This window comes from Lepidochelys kempii, chromosome 5 (assembly GCF_965140265.1).
Source record: "Lepidochelys kempii isolate rLepKem1 chromosome 5, rLepKem1.hap2, whole genome shotgun sequence".
Classification (NCBI taxonomy): domain Eukaryota; kingdom Metazoa; phylum Chordata; order Testudines; family Cheloniidae; genus Lepidochelys; species Lepidochelys kempii.
Genome location: NC_133260.1, coordinates 3,394,841 through 3,415,566, shown reverse-complemented (window position 1 = coordinate 3,415,566; position 20,726 = coordinate 3,394,841). Strand labels below are relative to the sequence as shown.

Sequence of the window (20,726 nt, the reverse complement as noted above, 5' to 3'; positions counted from 1 at the left end):
GCTGGAGAGCGGGGGCAGCAGCACAGACATAAGGGTGGCAGTACCATACCATGCCATCCTTGCTTCTACGCTGCTGCCAGCAGTAGCGGAGAAGGAAGGGTAGCAGTGCCGCGACCTCTCCTGTGAGAACTTTGCCACCACGCCACAGCTCCTGGTTTTGGGTCAGTCACTCCGAGCCAGTGCCCGCTCGGCCCCGCCCCCGGCCTGTCACTCCGAGCCAGTGCCCGCTCAGCCCCTCCCCCGGCCTGTCACTCCGAGCCAGTGCCCGCTCAGCCCCGCCCCCGGCCTGTCACTCCGAGCCAGTGCCCGCTCGGCCCCGCCCCCGGCCTGTCACTCCGAGCCAGTGCCCGCTCGGCCCCGCCCCCGGCCTGTCACTCCGAGCCAGTGCCCGCTCGGCCCCGCCCCCGGCCTGTCACTCCGAGCCAGTGCCCGCTCAGCCCCTCCCCCGGCCTGTCACTCCGAGCCAGTGCCCGCTCAGCCCCGCCCCCGGCCTGTCACTCCGAGCCAGTGCCCGCTCAGCCCCTCCCCCGGCCTGTCACTCCGAGCCAGTGCCCGCTCGGCCCCTCCCCCTGGTCTGTCACTCCGAGCCAGTGTCCGCTCGGCCCCGCCCCCGGCCTGTCACTCCGAGCCAGTGCCCGCTCAGCCCCTCCCCCGGCCTGTCACTCCGAGCCAGTGCCCGCTCGGCCCCGCCCCCGGCCTGTCACTCCGAGCCAGTGCCCGCTCAGCCCCTCCCCCGGCCTGTCACTCCGAGCCAGTGCCCGCTCGGCCCCTCCCCCTGGTCTGTCACTCCGAGCCAGTGTCCGCTCGGCCCCGCCCCCGGCCTGTCACTCCGAGCCAGTGCCCGCTCGACCCCGCCCCCGGCCTGTCACTCCGAGCCAGTGCCCGCTCGGCCCCGCCCCCTGGTCTGTCACTCCGAGCCAGTGCCGGCTCGGCCCCTCCCCCCGGCCTGTCACTCCGAGCCAGTGCCCGCTCGGCCCCGCCCCCTGGTCTGTCACTCCGAGCCAGTGCCCGCTCGGCCCCGCCGCATGGCGTCAGCCTGCGAGCTGTGATTGGCCGGTGCCCTGGGCCCCCAGCGGTGCCATTGGCTGGCGCGGAGCGGGCGGTCCCGCCCCCCGGCGAGGCTCGGCGCGCGCCGCGGCGGTTGGCGGCGAGGGGCGCGCGGGATGCGGGCGCTGGGGTCGCGGGCGCTGCGGGCCGGGCTGGCGCTGCTGGGCCTGGCGCTGCTGGCCCAGGGGCTGCGGAGCTGGGTCGCCTCCCGCCCCTTCGAGTTCCGGCCCGAGGAGATCGCGGCGCTCGGGCGGCACCACGCGGGTGGGTCCGGGCGCGGGGCTGGGACTTGGGGCCGTGAGGAGAACCTATGGGCCTGGGGATGGAGTCCCGGGGGATCCATGGGGCAGGGGCTCGGGGGGGACCCATGGGGCAGAGGGTTGGAGGGTCTGGGGGGGATCCATGGGGCAGGGGCTCGGGGAGGGTGTGGGGGGACCCATGGGGCAGGGGCTTGGGGGGGTCTGGGGGGATCTATGGGGCAGGGTCTGGGGGGGACCCATGGGGCAGAGGGTTGGAGGGTCTGGGGGGGACCCATGAGACAGGGACTCGGGGGGGGAGGTTTGGGGGTGACCCGTGGGGCAGAGGGTTGAAGGGTTTGGGTGGGGACCCATGGTACAGGGACGTGAGGGTCTGGGGGGGACCCATGAGACAGGGACTCGGGGGGGGAGGTTTGGGGGTGACCCATGGGGCAGAGGGTTGAAGGGTTTGGGTGGGGACCCATGGTACAGGGACGTGGGGGTCTGGGGGTGACCCATGGGGCAGAGGCTTCGGGGGGATGGGGGGTTTCGGAAGGGGACCCAAGGGGCTGCAGCTCGGGGCTGGGGGGGAGCAGCAGAGAATAACTGGAGTGGAGCATGTTAGATCCTGTCTCTAATGCCTGATTCCCTGAATGAAGCCAGGGTCCCCATTCTGGGTTCGGTGGCTTCTATTGGCTGGGCACCAAGAAGGTGGCAGGGTTATGGACCGGGGTGCGGGCATCCTGGGGGTGCTGACTTTGCCCGGGTTTCTTGGTGCTGCAGGGTTGGACCATGAGCAGGCCTTCTCCAAGATCATTGTGGAGCTGCGGAAGAAGCACCCAGGCCACATCCTGCCAGACGAGGACCTGCAGTGGGTGTTTGTCAACACGGGCGGGTGGATGGGCTCCATGTGCCTGCTCCATGCCTCGCTCACTGAGTATGTGCTGCTCTTTGGGACGGCCATCGACACCGGGGGGCACTCGGGTAAGCAGGACTCAGCTACATTCAAGCATCGAGGCTTGGGTTTGGAGGCTGCTGCCTTTGATTTCCTGTGGTAAACCATCAGGGGGATAGCAGGTATCTGGGGCAGGAGAGCTGCAAGTCCCAGCCAGGTAATGCTGAGATGCATTTTGATCCACCGCCTGAGCAGAAGCAGGGGCTGGCCACATCAGTGTGGTCAGCAGCACTACCCATAGAATATCAGGGTTGGAAGGGACCTCAGGAGGTCATCTAGTCCAACCCCCTGCTCAAAGCAGGACCAATCCCCAATTAAATCATCCCAGCCAGGGCTGTGTCAAGCCTGACCTTAAAAACTTCTAAGGAAGGAGATTCTACCACCTCCCTAGGTAACGCATTCCAGTGTTTCACCACCCTCTTAGTGAAAAAGTTTTTCCTAATATCCAACCTAAACCTCCCCCACTGCAACTTGAGACCATTACTCCTTGTCCTGTCCTCTTCTACCCCTGAGAATAGTCTAGAACCATCCTCTCTGGAACCACCTCTCAGGTAGTTGAAAGCAGCTATCAAATCCCCCCTCATTCTTCTCTTCTGCAGACTAAACAATTCCAGTTCCCTCAGCCTCTCCTCATAAGTCATGTGTTCCAGACCCCTAATCATTTTTGTTGCCCTTCGCTGGACTCTCTCCAATTTATTCACATCCTTCTTGTAGCGTGGGGCCCAAAACTGGACACAGTACTCCAGATGAGGCCTCACCAATGTCGAATAGAGGGGAACAATCACGTCCCTCGATCTGCTCGCTATGCCCCTACTTATACATCCCAAAATGCCATTGGCCTTCTTGGCAACAAGAGCACACTGCTGACTCATATCCAGCTTCTCGTCCACTGTCACCCCTAGGTCCTTTTCCGCAGAACTGCTGCCTAGCCATCCACTTTGTACTGCCCATTGTCTGCTAGTGCTGATGGTCTGGGGACCAGGAGTCAGTCTGACCACACCTGCTCAAGCTAGTGCCCTAGGAGGTATGTTGTTATGTGTGCGCAGCTCTGTACCTTATGACCTGCTAGTTAATTAAGGGGGGAGGAGATGCCACTAACCAAATGCAAAGAGAGCTGGAAGATCTTGGAGAACCAGGAGAGCAGAAGTATCAGGAACTTTATTCCCTGGAGCTAAGAACTAGCCTCTCCAAATGCTCTTTCTGTCTGTGCAGCCCTGTGTCTGGGCACTGCAAGAGTGGAGAGAAGCAGCCAAGGATGAGGCAGGGGGGTGGTTATCCTTGTGCTTGTGTATCCTGTCCAGATGCCTGTATTTATTATAGGTCCCTCTGCGGTGGGCTCAGGGTTTTCTGACCATTTAATAGTCCGTGAACAGCCTTTGGTAGCTACCAGTGTTTAAGCCCCTGTGTCCTGTTTACTGACTCAGGTCACAGCAGCCTCTCCCAAAAGGCAGAGAGGGCAATAAACCAGGGTATCTGGCTAGCGGGATTAAAAGGGGCTAACTCATCCACTGTATGATATATCAGTACAACACAAGCATCTTCTCTCCCAGGGGTGCTGGTAACGCCTAGCTCTGGTCTCGTACTCTCCATCCACACACTTTACAAAGAGGGGAGAGTCCATGTTGCTCTCCCCAGTGTACAGATGGGGAAACAGAAGCACAGAGAGGGGCAGCTAGCACGTCCATGGCAGGGGTGAGACTGGACCCCAGGTCTCCCGAGTACCAGCCCAGTGCCCGGTCACTTAGGCCAGTACATCTTTCGGTGGGTGGGTGGGTGGTTCCAGGAGCAGGCTTGGTTGGGCTTCATTTAGCACCTGCCACTGTAGCTTCATGCACATTAATACTCAGCAACCACAAACCAGCTTCACCTGCTCAGCAAGTAGAAGCTTTTCCCTGTGGGTGCAACTTGTTTCCCCCTGTGTTAGCGTGAGAACAGGGAGGTGGGATGAGGGAGGGTGGGGCCTTAATATCCAGGTTTCCAAACCTGGTGCAACAATCCCTTCCACCCACAGCTTGGATCTGGCTACTTGTTGTGTCCCCATGGGCCCTGCCAAGGGGAGCAGTTTCCCCCCCCCCCCCCATGTGCTGCCACTTCCCGCTCCCCTCTCCGTGCTGCTGCCTGTGCATGGAACATCCCAGTGCTCCATGCCCCCACCTATGCCTTGCCCACAAGAGTGGCTGGGTCGGGGGCAGAGGGTTGCCAAATCGCTGCTTGTGGCTGCCGAGCCAAGCCTGCCTTCTCTTCTCCTAGCCTCACCACCACGGGGGGTGAACATGGGCGGCCTTGGCTGCAGCATCCACAAACCCTGTGCAGAGTCTGGCGATGCAGGTTAACCAACGTGATTCAGCCCCAGGCCATGGGGATTCTTTCCATTGACTTCAAAGGGCACTGAACCAGGCCCGCAGAATTGTGGGCAGGCATCTTGTCTCCGAGCAGCCCTGTGAAACCTGTACTGCTCCCCTCGAGGTTTCTAGCCCAGGCCAGTCTCAAGTAACAGGATTTCAAAGTGGCAATGTTGAGGTTCCTATCTCGCTTTGCTTTTCCCCTCAGTTTCAGAGGGGTTTATGCAGCTGCCCTCTGAGGAGCAGCTGCAGCCAGAAAGCCAGCGTGCTTCGTGTTTTACAGACCAGCCTCCCAGCTTCCAAACAGCAAATCGTGGGTCTTCCCCCTGCTGGCTAGCGAGGGCTTGTCTGCCAAGCTCTGAAATTGAGGGTGGAGCCCCAGGGGGTGAGAAATGCCTGGTGTGGGAATGACCTGGCTTGAGATCTCTGGGCTGCCAGGGATAGGAGCACACCAATTCCACTGAGAACCAGCAAGCTGGGATGTGCAAGGTCCTGGATTTGGCTCTTTGACATTGGTCCAAGACTGAAACTAGCAACTCTAGGCACTTGGACTAGCGTAAACCGCCTCTCCCTACTTGTATGAGTGTTGAAGCCTGCTGATGTTTTAGGCTTGTTCTGTGATGGCTGAGCCAACGCACAGAGCAGCCTTCGGGGCTCGTCGGGCACTAGCAGTGGGCTGTCTTGCCCCATTGCTCAGATTTCACGCTTTGTGCCTCTCTCGCAGGTCGGTACTGGGCTGACATTTACTATGCCATCGTCTTAGGGACCTTCAGGCAGTGGAAGGAGGGGACGACCAGAAGTGAAATCTATTACCCAGGTGCGTGTGACACTGTCAGCGCCAGCCCCACACACTCGCAGGCCTCCCCTGTGTAGCTGCCTTTGCAGGGCTGGTTGCCTTGGGCTTTTCACGTCGCGATTTGATCAGGTAACACTAGAGCCTCGTTAGCTCTAGCCCTGGGACACAGGGAAACATACAGGGTTACAGCAGATTAGCCTGCAGAACACCACACCTCTAGATCTCATGGAGGCCAAGAGGTGAGTAGGATTCAGGGAAAGCATACACACTGACGGGTAACAAGCACATCTCCACTCCCATCAGGTGGAATTGAAAGAAAATGGGGAGGGTTATAAGGCCTCCTGGTTCAGAGCAGGAGCTCTGTGTCAGGGGGAAACTGCCCCTGTGGGAAGGCTGTTCATAATTTTCAACTAGGGGACGTCCTTGCATCTTCCTTGGAAGCAGCTGGTACTGGGCAGTGTCAGGGACAGGCTTCTGGATTAGCTGCCCTGCCCTTGGTCTGGCAGTTCTCCAGTGTGGTGCTGAGCTCCTCCCAGGCCCCTTGTCCTGGGCTGCTCAGTTGAGGGTGCTCAGCATCTTGCAGGATCAGGCCCACAAAGAGCTCTGTGTGCTGTCCCTGGAGATATACTGGGAGAGGCGCTCTGGAACTGATGATGTCTCAGCGTTCAAAATAACGGCCAGTGCTGTGTCTGTCTGTCTGCCTGCAGGGGACACCATAGTGCAGAAATCCGGAGAGGTCACAGCTGTCCAGTGGAGTGCTGGTACCTGGATGGTGGAGTACGGCCGAGGCTTCATTCCCCCTTCACTCATATTTGTGTTGAGCGACACCATCTTCAGCACTCAGGACGTCGTCACCCTGTTCTCCACCTTCCGGATTTGTGCCAAAGCCTTCCTTGTGGAAGCCAGTGCCTACTTCAGCCAGCTGGCCCAGTGAGACTACCCTCCCCAAGCACCAACACAACCTCAGAGGAAGGGGTTCCCCTTTCCCATCCCCCACCACTTCCTGCAGATTGTACCAGAAAGGCAATGGGCAGGAGCACTTCTGTCCCCGTGTGCAGGTGTGCCAGGTAGGCTGAACGTTCACTGTCTTGTCCGCCTGCCGCAGCGAGCACTCAGCTGGGGGAGAAACAGGCAATAACAGATAATGGATATACCTAGATCGCTATTTTTTTAATATCCAAATGTTCCTATATATTTCTGTAACTAGACTGCAGCGACTGAGCTGCTGCCCACGTCTGTGGGTGTCCGTCCCCTCTGTCTGCAGCAGGCAACCCTAGCCTGCGTGTGAGTGAGAGACACCCGGGGCTCTGCAGCCAGCCACCCTCTGTTGCCTGTTGTTGCTGTCTCTTGTGCTCTCTGAAAGCCGGGGACCTATGAAAAACCAATCGGGGGGAGGGGGATGTGTGATATGGATCATTGTGTACATACACACTCTGCATGTGATAGAAACCATTCCCAGCAGGTGTATACCTAGCATAGGGCCAGCTGCTGAGCTCACTCATCCCCAGATGAACCTGGAGTAACTGCAGTGGAGTAAATGGGGTTCAGCTAGTTACTGAAGACTGTAGGGCAGGAAAGTCGCTGTTCCAAATCTGTGGGCTGCCTTCCCCATAGGGCCTTACAGCTGTTACTTCTGGAGAAATCCCGCACCACTGCGCATGCGCAGAAATATTGTCCTTCCGCAGCTTCTCTTTGCTTGGCTGCAGAACAATGGTTTCTGTGGGGAAGCAAAGAGAAGCTGCACCAGTGCTCACTCACCCCTCCCCAGCAGGTGGGCGCATGTGTTCAGGCACTCAAAGCAGCTGGGGGAGAGGTAAGTCACCACAGGGGGAGGGCAAGGGGGAGTCTGGGGATGCCCTGGCCACCCAGGAACATTAGTCCTGGCTGGGGGGCAGGGAAGGGAGAAGGAAAAATCAAACCAAAAGCAGCCTTTTAAGCTTTTTTTCCCCTGCAGTGTGCTCATGGACAGAGAAGAGGATCGCACGACCAAGAGTCAATCATGCTCTCCATCAGAAAATTTTTTTATAAAAAAAGAGGGAGCCCCACCCCCAGGAAAGCCACAAAACAAGCAGCAAGCAAAATAGACACAATAGCCTAACAGACAATTACACGAAGAAAGAAGCCAAAATCTGCTTACTGTGAACGGGCTTGGCAACGGGAGGTGAGGCTTAGGGGAGGGGGTCCAGCTTTGTGGGAGTTGGGCAGATGGGAAGCAGCTGCCTATACAGTGACTCTCCCCCCACTTACTGGCCCTATCGCTTCTCAGTCACAGGGAGAGGGGTCATTATAGGGGGAGCTCCTCTCTGTCTGCCTAACCCCCCTTGTATCTGGACCCCCTGCCAAGCCTCACCCACCCTGCACCTGGAAACCCCCGTGCATCAGGAGCTCATCCACACCCCCAGAGCCTCACCCCCTGCATCAGGACTCCGCACAGCTAGACCCCCCACTCCACTGATCTCAACCAGGTGCGTCCTGACCCACACACTACCATGCCACTAGCACCCAGATTTCCCCCCCCCCCCCACTGAGCCCTAACCACCTTTACCTGGACTCCCCTGGAGAGTGCTATTCCCCCTGCACCCAGAACCCCCCAGTGACTTGCTGTGTATCCAGATCCTCCCCCTCCTCCCCCCCACCAAGCTACCCGCACTGAGACTGCGCCACACAGAATCCTGGTGCTCTTGAGGGAATTCTGCACCAAAAAAGTAAAAAAAAAATTAAATTCTGCATATTTTATTTGTCAAAATAACTACTGCTGAGGGAGTTCTGCACCACTGCGGATGCGCAGAAAGATCCCCTGGCCTATTCTCTTTCCTTCCTGCAGAAAAATGGTTTCTGTGGGGAAGCAAAGAGCAGCTGCACCAGTGCTCGCTCACCCCTCCCCAGCAGTGTGGGCGCCCCTGTTTGGGCAGCTGGGAGAGAGGTAAGTCACCCCCGGGGAGGCGGTCTGGGGATGCCCTGGCTTCCCAGGGACATTAGTCCTGGGTGGGCAGAGGAGAGGAGGATGACGACAACAGAGTCCAAGCTCCCACTTTCTCTCCCCTGCATGGAGCAGCCAGGGCTGGGTCAGAAACCTCCCCTGGCTGCAGGAAGATCTGCACCGTGGGGTGGGGGGTGTCTGGGTGCAGCGGGTGAGGCTCAGTGGGTTGGGGGTATGGGTGCAGGGGGGTCCGGACATAGGTGCTGACTTTTATCTGCCTTTGATCTGCCTCTTTCTGCCCCACTCCATCCCGTCCCCGGGGCCCCCACCCACCCAGCGTTCACTGCTCTCTGCCCTCCCCAAGCCATCGATCAGCGGTTTGGCAGCGCCGCCAATCATCTGTGGATAGTGGGTGCTGAGCATCCACTATTATTTTTCCATGGGTGCTCCACAGAGTTAGTGCCTATGCGTCTGGATACACAAGTGTTGGGTGGACAGGGGGAGCAGCTCCTCGGATAGTGACCCTCCACCCCCTTTCTGGGCCCATTGCTCCTCAGCCACGGGGGGAGGGGTCACTGTACGCCGAGCTGCTCCCTCTGTCCCCCCAATTCTTGTGTACCTGGACACCTTCCCCCGCTGAACCTCACCCTCCCTGCTTCTGGAACCCCCCTACCCCGAGCTGAGCCTCATCCCCTCCATCAGGACCCCTCCACACCCAGAACCCCCCACCAAGACCCTGGTACCCAAATCCCCCCTCCCCCAAGCCTCACCCACTGCATTGGCACCCCCCACACCCCACTGACCCCAGTGAGCTGCACCCTAACCCCACCAAGGCCCACTTCCCTAGCATCCAGTCCCCTGCTGAGCCCCCCACACCCAGACCACCCCCCCCCCGAGCTCTAACCACCTTCACCTGGTCTCCCCTATAGAGTCCCAATCCTGCTGTACTCAGAACCCCCCAATCAGCCCCTGTGCATCCAGATCCCCACCGGGCCTCCTACCGAGCTCCCCACACCCAGACTGTACCACACAGAACCCTGGAGCTCCTGAGAGAATTCCGTGGCAAAACCATAAAAATTCTCCGCTGCACATTTTAAAATTCTGCAAAACTCTGCACGTTTTATTTGTGAAAAGAACACAACATAATCACACCATTTTCAATTATTTTGATAATTTATTTCAAAATACTTGTCAGAAAATAATTGAGCCCTTCTTCAGTAATGTCTGTTTCCAAACGAGCATCACTATGAGAGCCAGCCGGCTCCAGAGCATGTGTCGTTCCTGGTCCTTGGACTGTAGAGTGACCAGATGTCCCGATTTTATAGGGACAGTCCTGATATTCGGGGCTTTTTCTTATATAGGCTCCTATTACCCCCCCACCCCCGTCCTGATTTTTCACACTTGTTGTCTGGTCACCCTATTGGACTGTCGTGGCTCGGTACGTGTACGGCCTGGAATCGGTCACTTATTTTTATCAGTGTCAAGAATAAACATGCTCATCTGGCTTGATGTTTTTGAGAGCGAGAGAATAGCTGGCCCGTGCAGACCTTTCCTGCATGCTTCGGGGACGGTGAGGGGGAAAGGTGGTTTTGTTGGTGGGCAGTAATGAAAAGTACTTTGAATCCAAGGCTTGTATCATTTCTGCCAGAGAAGCCAAATTGATCCTTAATGATCAGCTCCAGGCTGTAAAGAGACTGGGGGGAGCTAACGCCTCTTAATGTGCAGCCCTGCTCTCTAGGAGTAGCCAGGGTCCTGTCTCCTGAGGGAGCTGCCACGAAAGCCTGGTCTACATGGGAAGGTTTTAGCAGCATAGCTATCACTGGGGGGAATCACCCCTTCAAAATGCTACTGTTACTCAGCTGTGAGTCTGCTTGTGATGCACAAGCCAAGACCAACCCCTGCCACCTTCTATGCTGTCCTTGGGGTGCAGTCAAACCACCCAGTGCCAGCCTTCCCCTCCTAAGACTCCCTCCCTCATTGGCCTGCCCATAATAGGCTCCAGCGGTCCATGAGCCCCTTCCCCAGCTCTCCAGGCGTCTGGCACTTTCCGTGTCTCTGGGAGAGTTTGAGCTCCTTGAGGCAGGGATCAGCTGTGGTGCTCTGGGCCCCCTTCTGGGTCAGTGACTGGGCTCTTGAGAAGGAACGAAATAGCACCAGCACCCAGTCAGTGAGTTCCCAAGGAGACTTTTGTTGCTCTTCTAACGTCCAGGCTGCCCCTTCCTGCTGGCCCCTCACTGCCTCAGGCAAGGAGATTCTGCAGCCAGAGCCATCCTGTCCTGTGAGTCCAGGAGAGAAGCTGGCTCTGGCCATAGCTAGATCCTCCCAGGCAGGTGTAATGGGAGTTAACATGGCCAGTAAAGTCAACAGTTGGGGCTGAGGTGCACAGGGAGGAGGTGTTTTTCTGTGCCCACTTTTCCCTCTCTCTCCTTTATGTGCCCCCCCCCTCTGCATTTTTCACCTATATCCAGGTCCTAGCACAGTGATTCTTAAACGTTTGTACTGGTGACCCCTTTCACATAGCAAGCCTCTGAGTGCAACCCCCCCTTATAAATTAAAAACACTTTTTTTTAGAACAGATTTAATAATTTTATTAAGATGTTGAAATAAAAAGAAAACGGTACAGAGTTTAAGCATAGAAGTTTCTGGATATCAGGGAATAAGGTACAGATTATCAGGGGGTGCGAAGTTCGGTTTAGGAACGGGTGGCCTAAGGAATACATAATCTGCAATCTCCCCGATTGGGGGTAAAAGATTAACAGGTCAGAGTACAGACATTGAGATATGGGGGTATGTTGTTCATATAATGGTTATGTTCAGGTGTGGAGTATAATGAGTGGATACAATGATGAGGATGGATTTACCCTCCTTTGGTGAGATTTAATGTTCAGTGAGTTTATGTTTCCAGTTCATATGGTCCAATGGAAAAAGTCTCTCAGTCTCTTTCTCATAGTTGATGCACGATGTCGTACCGGCTCACACCTCCTGGTACTGTCGGTGGCCAGTGATGTGTTTGATGTAGGTGTCCCTGGACCATTGGATGGTTTCCGAGACCATGAGACGCCATTTAACACCATTATAAATGCTGGAAGCAAAGCAGGGTTTGGGGTGGAGGCTGACAGCTCTCAACCCCCCATGTAATAACCTCGTGAACCCCTGAGGGGTCTTGACCCCTAGTTTGAGAATCCCTGTCCTAGCACCAGCTGTGTACAGGAGCCCTCCCACCTCCAGACTGTTCCTCACACCCCCAGTGGGTTATTTCTGGCCCACAGGTGACCCCTGTTCCCTATTGTCAGGGACCCTGAATTACAGAGTTAAACTCCCCGATGCTCTCTAAGGAGCTGAAGGGAGGTGGCCTGTGCCCTCGGAAAGGGTCTTTCCAGACAGCTGAAAGAAGGGGCCATATCCTCATGGAGCTGTGAAGATTTACACCTGCTGAGGAGCTGAGCCGAGGGCTTTCATGTCACCTTTGATTTCCCAATCCCGAGACAACAGCGATTCTTCCAGGGCTGTGACGAGAGCTGGATCGTTCAGCCCTCTGATGGGAAAACTCATGATGCTTTTTTTCCAGTAGATTTGTTATCATTACTAATGTACATAGAGACTGAATGAATAGAGCTCGTTCTCCTCCTCCATTGTAGCGCTGCTCTGCCACCCCCCCCAACCCCCCCCCAGTTCTCTTGCTGAACGTCAGCCTTGCTAACCTGGGCACTAACGAAACATGCCAGCCAGTAACTCCTCCACGGGCAGGGGGCTCAGCGAGGTCTGTTTTCATGCTTGTAGGCGTTGATGGAGGGGGCTGGAGTTTCCCAGCGGGCACGAGATTTAGAGAAAAATTTTTGACGCCATATCCTGTGGGCCTAAATATTGCTTTCCTCACAGACACTGCCTGGGTGGGAAGTAGCTTTTTGTGAAGGGGAACAGGCTGTCTTCACAGCTCCATTTCCCGTGGAGGTGACTCTTACCAAGCTGAACAAATCTAGAAACACCCGCAGGGGGGAAAATCATGCGCTGGAATCTTTCTCTAGGACCTACACAAAAACCTGTAATCGCGGGCAGGCCCTGCCCTATATTGGCTTGAAGGGTGGGGAGGGTCGTCTGTGTTGGACTCCACTGCTTGTTCCCCAGGCCAGTGGGGAGGGTCGCTCTGATCTTTTTGCCGTTTGCCTTGTGGGGCGGACCGTGTCACAAGGCGGGCGGGGAGGTGTCCTGGACCTGATGTGGGACCCCTGCTGCAATTTCCTGTCCCTCAGCCCAGACGCGGCGCTTCCCGTGTAGGCCATGTCTGTCCCATTGCAGTGACGGGGCAGGATGGTGGTTATGGGCCCAATCCTGGAAGTCACAACAACAAGTCGTGTGGTTTGGTGCAAGGAGCCCAGCTGCACTCTGTCAGGTTCGAGCGTGTGTCAGGACTTCCCAGCGAGAGCTAGGCCGCAGAAGCGGACGTTAGGACCCCAGCGTCGGGTGCGGCCTAGTCTCCGTAGACAAGGATCAGAGCCACCAAACCTCCTCCAAGTTAGTGTCGCCCGCCTGGCTCTTCCTGCCGCCTGGAGCCAAGGCAGCGCGTCACCCCGATGGGAGGGGAACTAGCGATGCTGGTGGAGCCAGCGAGGAGCAGTCAGAGTTAGAGGCTGTTTAGCCTTCTCCTGTCGGTCATATCCCCCTGTGCCTGGCAGGGCAGAGAGCAAGGGGGCCTCTACCCCCCCCCCCGCCCCGTTCTGGATTGTATGGGGGGGGTGCCAACAGGGTCCAAAAAAGAGACCCATGTAATACAGAGACGCTGGCACGGAGGGGGGACTTTAGCAGAGGGATCTGAGAGGGGAGAACAGTCCTGTGGGAACGAGGTGCATCGAATCACCTCCTCTGCATTAGCCCCGCCTGGATCTGGCTGAGGGCTGGGGAATGACAGCAGTCCTGGCACGGCATCCGGCAGGGGACCAGGCTGCTCTCATGCGGCACAGTTGGTTTCAATGGAAGGACACAGCCTCGAAGACCTCACCACGAGGGTATCCCCTAGAGTCCCCTCCGGATTCCAGCCTGTGGTGAAATCCCAATCCAGCAGGGATCCCGCCCCTATCCAGCATCTGCGCTGATCCCCCGGCCTGGTGGGGATCCCTCCCCCTGCCCAGCATCTGCACTGATCCCCTGGCCTGGCTGGGATCCCTCCCCCTGCCCAGCGTCTGCACTGATCCCCCAGCCTGTCCGGGATCCCACCCCCTTACCTTGCTGATCCCCAATTCTCTTTCCCCACATGACGGTCCAGCAAAGGCGGGGGGAGACCTTTACCCAGCAAATCTTTCCTTGGCTGTGGGCAGCCTGTCCCAGGGTCCCAGCTGCGGAGGAGATAAGAAAAGGCAGTGCCCAGGACACCAGGCGCCCCTGGTGGTTTTGTGGCAGAGGGATGGGAGGGACTGGAGGAATTTTGGGGCTCAGCGGACCTGCGCCAAAATGGGCCAGTTTGGGTCTGACCCCATTCTCTGTGGCCCAGGCCTAGTAATGGCAGCTCTCTTGTTTATGCCCACGTACTCTTACTCGCTGGGATAGGGCCCGGGCAGAACTGCCTGGCAGGGCCACCAGTCTGTCACTTGGCACATCGGCCCCAGGGTGCCGTTCTCCCGCTGGCCCCTGGTCGATGGACAATGTGGAAGCCCCTCCTAGGCAAGCTCCATAGGTGGCAAGCCTGGGGGCGGGGGCATGAGGGAAATCTGAATCATAGAATATCAGGGTTGGAAGGGACCTCAGGAGGTCATCTAGTCCAATCCCCTCCTCAAAGCAGGACCGATCCCCGACTAACTTATCCCAGCCAGGGCTTTGTCAAGCCTGACCTTAAAAATATCTAAGGAAGGATATTCCACCTCCTCCCTACGTAACGCATTCCAGTGTTTCACCACCCTCCTGGTGAAAAAGTTTTTCCTAATATCCAACCTAAACCTCCCCCACTGCAACTTGAGACCATTACTCCTTGTTCTGTCATCTGCTGCCACTGAGAACAGTCTAGAGCCATCCTCTTTGGAACCCCCTTTCAGGCAGTTGAAAGCAGCTATCAAATCCTCCCCTCCCCCCCCCCATTCTTCTCTTCTGAAGACTAAACATCCCCAGTTCCCTCAGCCTCTCCTCATAACTCATGTGTTCCAGACCCCTAATCATTTTTGTTGCCCTCCGCTGGACTCTTTCCAATTTTTCCAAATCCTTCTTGTAGTGTGGGACCCAAAACTGGACACAGTACTCCAGATGAGGCCTCACCAATGTCGAATAGAGAGGAACGATCACGTCCCTCGATCTGCTGGCAATGCCCCTACTTATACATCCCAAAATGCCATTGGCCGTCTTGGCAACAAGGGCACTCTGCTGACTCATATCCAACTTCTCATCCACTCATCGCCATGAGTTTTCAAAGATAATGTCCAATGGCTCTGCAATCACATCCGCCAACTCCTTTAGCACCCTGGGATGCAGTGCATCCAGCCCCATGGACTTGTGCTCGTCCATCTTTTCTAAATAGTCCCGAACCACTTCTTTCTCCACAGAGGGCTAGTCACCTTCTCCCCATGCTGTGCTGCCCAGTGCAGTAGTCTGGGAGCTGACCTTGTTCGTGAAGACAGAGGCAAAAAAAGCATTGAGTACATTAGCTTTTTCCATATCCTCTGTCACAAGGTTGCCTCCCTCATTCAGTAAGGGGCCCACACTTTCCTTGACTTTCTTCTTGTTGTTAACATACCTGAAGAAACCCTTCTTGTTACTCTTAACATCTCTTGCTAGCTGCAACTCCAGGTGTGATTTGGCCTTCCTGATTTCACTCCTGCATGCCCGAGCAATATTTTTATACTCTTCCCTGGTCATTTGTCCAATCTTCCACTTCTTGTAAGCTTCTTTTTTGTATTTAAGATCAGCAAGGATTTCACTGTTAAGCCAAGCTGGTCGCCTGCCATATTTATTATTCTTTCTACACATTGGGATGGTTTGTCCCTGTAACCTCAATAAAGATTCTTTAAAATACAGCCAGCTCTCCTGGACTCCTTTCCCCCTCATGTTATTCTCCCAGGGGATCTTGCCCATCAGTTCCCTGAGGGAGTCAAAGTCTGCTTTTCTGAAGTGCAGGGTCTGTATTCTGCTGCTCTCCTTTCTTCCTTGTGTTAGGATCCTGAACTCAACCATTTCCTGGTCACTGCCTCCCAGGTTCCCATCCACTTTTGCTTCCCCTACTAATTCTTCCCAGTTTGTGAGCAGCAGGTCAAGAGGAGCTCTACCCCTAGTTGGTTCCTCCAGCACTTGCACCAGGAAATTGTCCCCTACATTTTCCAAAAACTTCCTGGATTGTCTGTGCACCGCTGTATTGCTCTCCCAGCAGATATCAGGGTGATTGAAGTTTCCTATGAGAACCAGGGCCTGCGATCTAGTAACTTCTGCGAGTTGCCGGAAGAAAGCCTTGTCCATGTGGAGGAAGTGAGTCTGCCCAGGATCCTTGTGCTGGTCGAGGGGCAGCAGGGAGCAGAGACTGCCCTGCCCGGGCAGTGGAGAAAATTCTCCAGCGGCAGAACCAGCTGGGGGATGCATGTGCTGAGAAGCTCTGTGGTGAGCCTGGGGAGAGGCTGTGGCAAAGCCCCAAGACGGGGCAGGGTAGGAAGTGACCCAGAGAGGCAGCTGGGGGTCTGTGCAGTCAGGCCTGGGCTGCTCATTAAGGGGGCCCTTGGACTGGACTGCAGAGGAGAGGGGCGGCCAGGGCTCCCCCGCTCTCCAACCCAGGAAAGTGGAGTAGAAACCCCTGGTGCCGGGAGGGGTGAGGGCTAGTGAGTCCAGAGTTGGACTGCAGGCCCACCATGCGGTCTGAGGACTATTACGTGTTGGGCCCCGAAGGAGTGGGCTGTGGGTGACCTGCCCGGAGGGTGCAGTCACAAGAAGGCGGGGGCTCGGCAGACTATTGTTTGTGGCTAGCGGATCTGGAGCTAAGGAAAAGCCAGGCATCACACAGAGCTGTCCCCAGGCCGCCGTGCTCAGACACAGCTGGTGGCTCTCTGGCTCCCATGCTGACACAGCCTCGTGGCTAAGTCGCAGCCTGGACAAAGCCAAGGGGCTGGTGCCCGCTGCGTGGCGCTGAGCAAACCCCGATCTCCAGCAGGAGCTGCGGCAGGCTCGGGCCCAGAATCGGGCCTTGCTGTCGGCACGCCTGACCAGCAGGTGGCAGCGTCGCCATTCCCTGAGCCCAGCGGTTGCCAGTGTCCTTTGGCAGCTGCAGGAGCTGGGCACAGACCCCAGCGCTGGGCACGCGTGGGGGTTCTGATCTGTACGGCCGGGCCCCCCGAGGCTCTGTCCAGGCCGCCGGGGGCTCTGGAAGCGGGTCGGAAATCAGAGTCTGCAGAGCCCACGTTGGCCCGTCAAGTTGTCCTTTTGCCATGTGGCTGGGACGTCACCCCTCCGTCCTCCCAGCCGCCAGTGTGGCAGGAGGCCCCGGGATGCCCTGCTGGTGCTGCTCTGTGCCCATGCCCGACGGGAGAGATGCCTCGATTCGCCCAGCATGCCCTGCTCCGCGCCGTGCGGATGCCGCTCAGCCGTGTTTGGCGCACCCGGCTCCAGGCATTGCTCCGGCCTCAGCTGGAAGCCCCCCAGAGCAGAGCTGTGTACATGGACCCAGCTCCAAGGGCAACCACGGCCCCCAACTCCCAGGGAGGGCGGGGGATCCTTCACCTGCAGCTCCGGGGGAGCCGTGTCTCAACAAGGCTGTCAGGGCTGGTCTTGGCAGGCACCGTCCCCCAGCCCTGGACCCTGCACCTCTGCCCCCTGCCTGGTTGATTCCCCCCACATCTAGGCCAAGGCTGAAGCTGGCCTATTCCTCCAGAAAGGTGTTCGGATTCACCTTTGCTTTCTGTCCAAGCCACTCTCCAGGCCCAGACCCCCTCTCATCTCCCGAACACCCGCCTTGCCCCATGCTGACGGGCATCATCTCTCTGGCCAGGAGTTTGCTCCCCATCACCCCCGGCCTTGACTTCATTCCCCAGCTCGCCTTCCAGAGACCCATGTGCAGGAATCTACAGCTTCTCGAGCGAATGAGCCTCTGTGGATGGGGCCCAGAGGAGGACACAGCACATGCTGACCAGTGGGTTCCACTAACTTCTCTTCCCCCCGTCTCCATGCCCTTTGCTGCTCTGTCTCTTCTCACATGAGCCCCAGAGGTGCCAACCAACGGGATGCTGGCAGAGCTGAGCTGTAGCTAATTAAGGTGTCGCTAACGATGTAATATCCTTAGACTTCTGTAAGACGTTTGACTTGCTACCACATGACATTTTGATTAAAAAACCTAGAAAGATGTAAAATCAACATGACATACATTAAATGACTTAAAAGCTGGCTACCTGTTAGGTCCCAGGGTGTAAATGAGGGATCCACATCAAACAGGTGTGTTTCTAGTGAGATCCCCCGGGGCTCGGTTCTTGGCCCTGTGCTATTTAACATTTTTATTAATGACCTGGATGTAAACATAAAATCAATCACTGATGAAGTTTGCAGATACCACACTCACTGATACTGAGTGATTTGGATCACTGGGTAAACTGGGTGCAAACAAGCTATATGTGTTTTAATATGGCTAAATGTAAGCATATGCATCTAGGAGCAAAGATTGTAGGCCACACTTACAGGATGGGGGATTCTATCCCAGGAAGCAGTGACTCTGAAAATAATTTGGGGGGTGGATAATCAGCTGACCATTGTAACCTCAGAATTTGACATTACTGCAGCTAGCCATTTTGTGTGTCCAGTCACGGCTAGCTGAAAGCCAAATGCCACGTCGCTAGAAATAATGTTACGCTCTGAGAGGCAAGGCCACACAGCTGCATGTTTGCAGTTCTGCAAATTAAAATTTAAAAATGGAACAAAAAATTCATGTGCCATAAAAATAAAAAAAAATTAAACAATCAACCTTGGTTAAATGCCAAGCATAGAATTTTACTGTTACAATTAAAACCACTAAAAATTCTTTAATAATAAATAATAAATAGTTTGCTAAAACTGAAAAAATTGGTGACCCACTCGGAGACACTATAAGTTACGTGCTTTGTTTAAGTTAGGTATGAAAAAATTAAGCAAAAAAGATTCTTTGAAGCAGTTCAAGGAAGCTTTTCCTTGGGCAAGGAGCTGGCACCTAAACTCCCCAGCAGCAGGGTGGAAGGAGGGCCCCCTGGAAGGCTGGACTCCTCAGAACTATTTCAAACGCTGGGTATATATAAATGTTTGGAATGCTCTCACCCTACTGCACCAGCATATATGTGAGTGTGTGTGCTTAAGACCTAATAAAGAGTAGGTTTCAGAGTAACAGCCGTGTTAGTCTGTATTCGCAAAAAGAAAAGGAGGACTTGTGGCACCTTAGAGACTAACCAATTTATTTGAGCATGAGCTTTCGTGAGCTACAGCTCACTTCATCAGATGCATGCCGTGGAAACTGCAGCAGACTTTATTTATACACAGAGAATATGAAAAAATACCTCCTCCCACCCCACTGTCCTGCTGCTGGTGATAGCAGGAGAGTGAATTTGTGTGGGGGGGTGGAGGGTGAGAAAACCTGGATTTGTGCTGGAAATGGCCCACCTGATGATCACTTTAGATAAGCTATTACCAGCAGGACAGTGGGGTGGGAGGAGGTATTTTTTCATATTCTCTGTGTATAAATAAAGTCTGCTGCAGTTTCCACGGCATGCATCCGATGAAGTGAGCTGTAGCTCACGAAAGCTCATGCTCAAATAAATTGGTTAGTCTCTAAGGTGCCACAAGTCCTCCTTTTCTTTTTGCGAATAAAGAGTAGTTTTAGGTAAAAGCATTCTGTTTCGCGCCAATCATTTATCAGACGAAGGAGCTGTGTCCCCATCGATTCATTCCTGTCAGTGCATAAAAAGAAACAGTCCAGCTACCACTGCTTTGGGTTCTGAAAACCCTGGGTACCTCCATGAGCTCCCAGGGCGATGCTGTGGCCAATGGGTCTAATGCAATCCTGGAATACATAAACAAGGAACTCTTGACTTTCTGTCTGTCATTGGCACTGGTGCGGCCGCGGCTGGACTCCTGTGTCCAGTTCTGATGCCTGCAATTCAAGAAGGCTGTTGATAAGTTGGAGAGAGGTCAGAGAAGAGCCACAAGAAAGACAAGAGAATTGCAACACATGCCTTGCAGTGATAGCCTCAAGGATCTCAATCGATAAACAAAGAGAAGGTTAACAGGTGACTTAATTACAGGGTATAAGTATCTACCTGGGGAATAAATATTTAATCATGGGCTCTTCAGTCTAGCAGAGGAAGATCTAACACGATCCAATGGCTGGAAGTTGAAGCTAGACAAATTCAGTCTGGAAATAAGGTCTACATTGTTAACGGTGAGAGCAATTAATCATGGGAACAATTTACCGAGGGTCCTGGTGGATTCTCCATCACTGCCAAGTTTTAACTCAAGATGGGATGTTTTTCTAAAAGCTCTGCTGGGGTGATGACTGCCCTGTTGGGGAGGGGCACTGGGGAAGGGAATGACATGTACCCTGAACCCTTACACCCCTGTTTTACTGAAGGCAAGCAGCAGGCCTGCTGGGGGTGAGAGCGGGAGGTTGTGATTGCATCTCCCTGCTGGGGGTTACCCCCCGATGGTACCCTCTCCTCCCGGCACTTTGCTGGGACGGAGGTGGACTGAGTTTCTCTCACATAGTCATGGCCCCGTTTTCCTGAGCCGGATGATGTCCCTGGCATCGCAGCAGCCCCGGCACCTTGACACGAGTGTTACAGCACCACCGCCCGGCTGGGATCTCTCTAGGATCTGGCAGAGATCCCATGGGTCGCACAGCCCTTCAGCAATACCTGCTGGCCACTCAGGCCAAGAGAGTCCCAGGGGACTGTGTCCTCCACTCTGGCAATGAGCAGTGTGTTTATATCACTCCCCAGTGGCCCAGCGAGGGTACATTACACGCCGTGTAGACAAACACATTGCACAGTGTGTGGGCTTGCTACCGCAAGCTCTATTTTGTGCAGTTTAGAGTATTTTGTGTGTGTGTGTTGAGTGTAATAATGTATCTGTGTATAATGATTGAGTGTGTGTGCGGGGAAGATTGTACACACAGATTTTACACATATACAATCGACACAGACACACACTCATTCTACGTCTGCACAATGATCGTACACACACAGATTTTACACATATACAATCTACACACACACACTCATTCTACGTCTGCACAATGATTGTACACACAGATTTTACACGTGTACAGTCATTGTGCTGATGAAGAATGTGTGTGGGTGTGCACAGACTGATTGTGTGCCTCACAAACGTGTCTCACTCTGCGATAACTATCCTTCCGTGCGCTCTGCGGTCTTGGTCATTTAGCGTAAGATGCTGTCCAGGAATATGAGTAATTTTTAATTTGTGTCTGCAGGAAGGCGGCTGAAGTCAGCAGCTCATA

General features: G+C 55.2%; 1 protein-coding gene across 2 annotated transcripts; it reads left to right on the top strand.

Moving 5' to 3' along the window:
* Positions 1–1,027: 1,027 nt before the first annotated feature.
* Positions 1,028–9,800, top strand: LOC140911076 (sigma non-opioid intracellular receptor 1-like). 2 transcript variants are annotated; one of them, XR_012158824.1, is made up of 5 exons: positions 1,028–1,311; positions 2,067–2,267; positions 5,305–5,397; positions 6,084–6,443; positions 7,331–9,800. XR_012158824.1 is itself a non-coding variant. In XM_073343349.1 (4 exons), the coding sequence occupies exons 1-4, from the start codon at positions 1,164–1,166 to the stop codon at positions 6,308–6,310; spliced, it is 669 nt and encodes a 222-aa protein (XP_073199450.1). In that variant the 5' UTR covers positions 1,028–1,163; the 3' UTR covers positions 6,311–9,800. The 2 variants fall into 2 exon arrangements, 1 of the variants encoding a protein (XP_073199450.1); XM_073343349.1 differs by having other exon boundaries at positions 6,084–9,800.
* Positions 9,801–20,726: the final 10,926 nt, after the last annotated feature.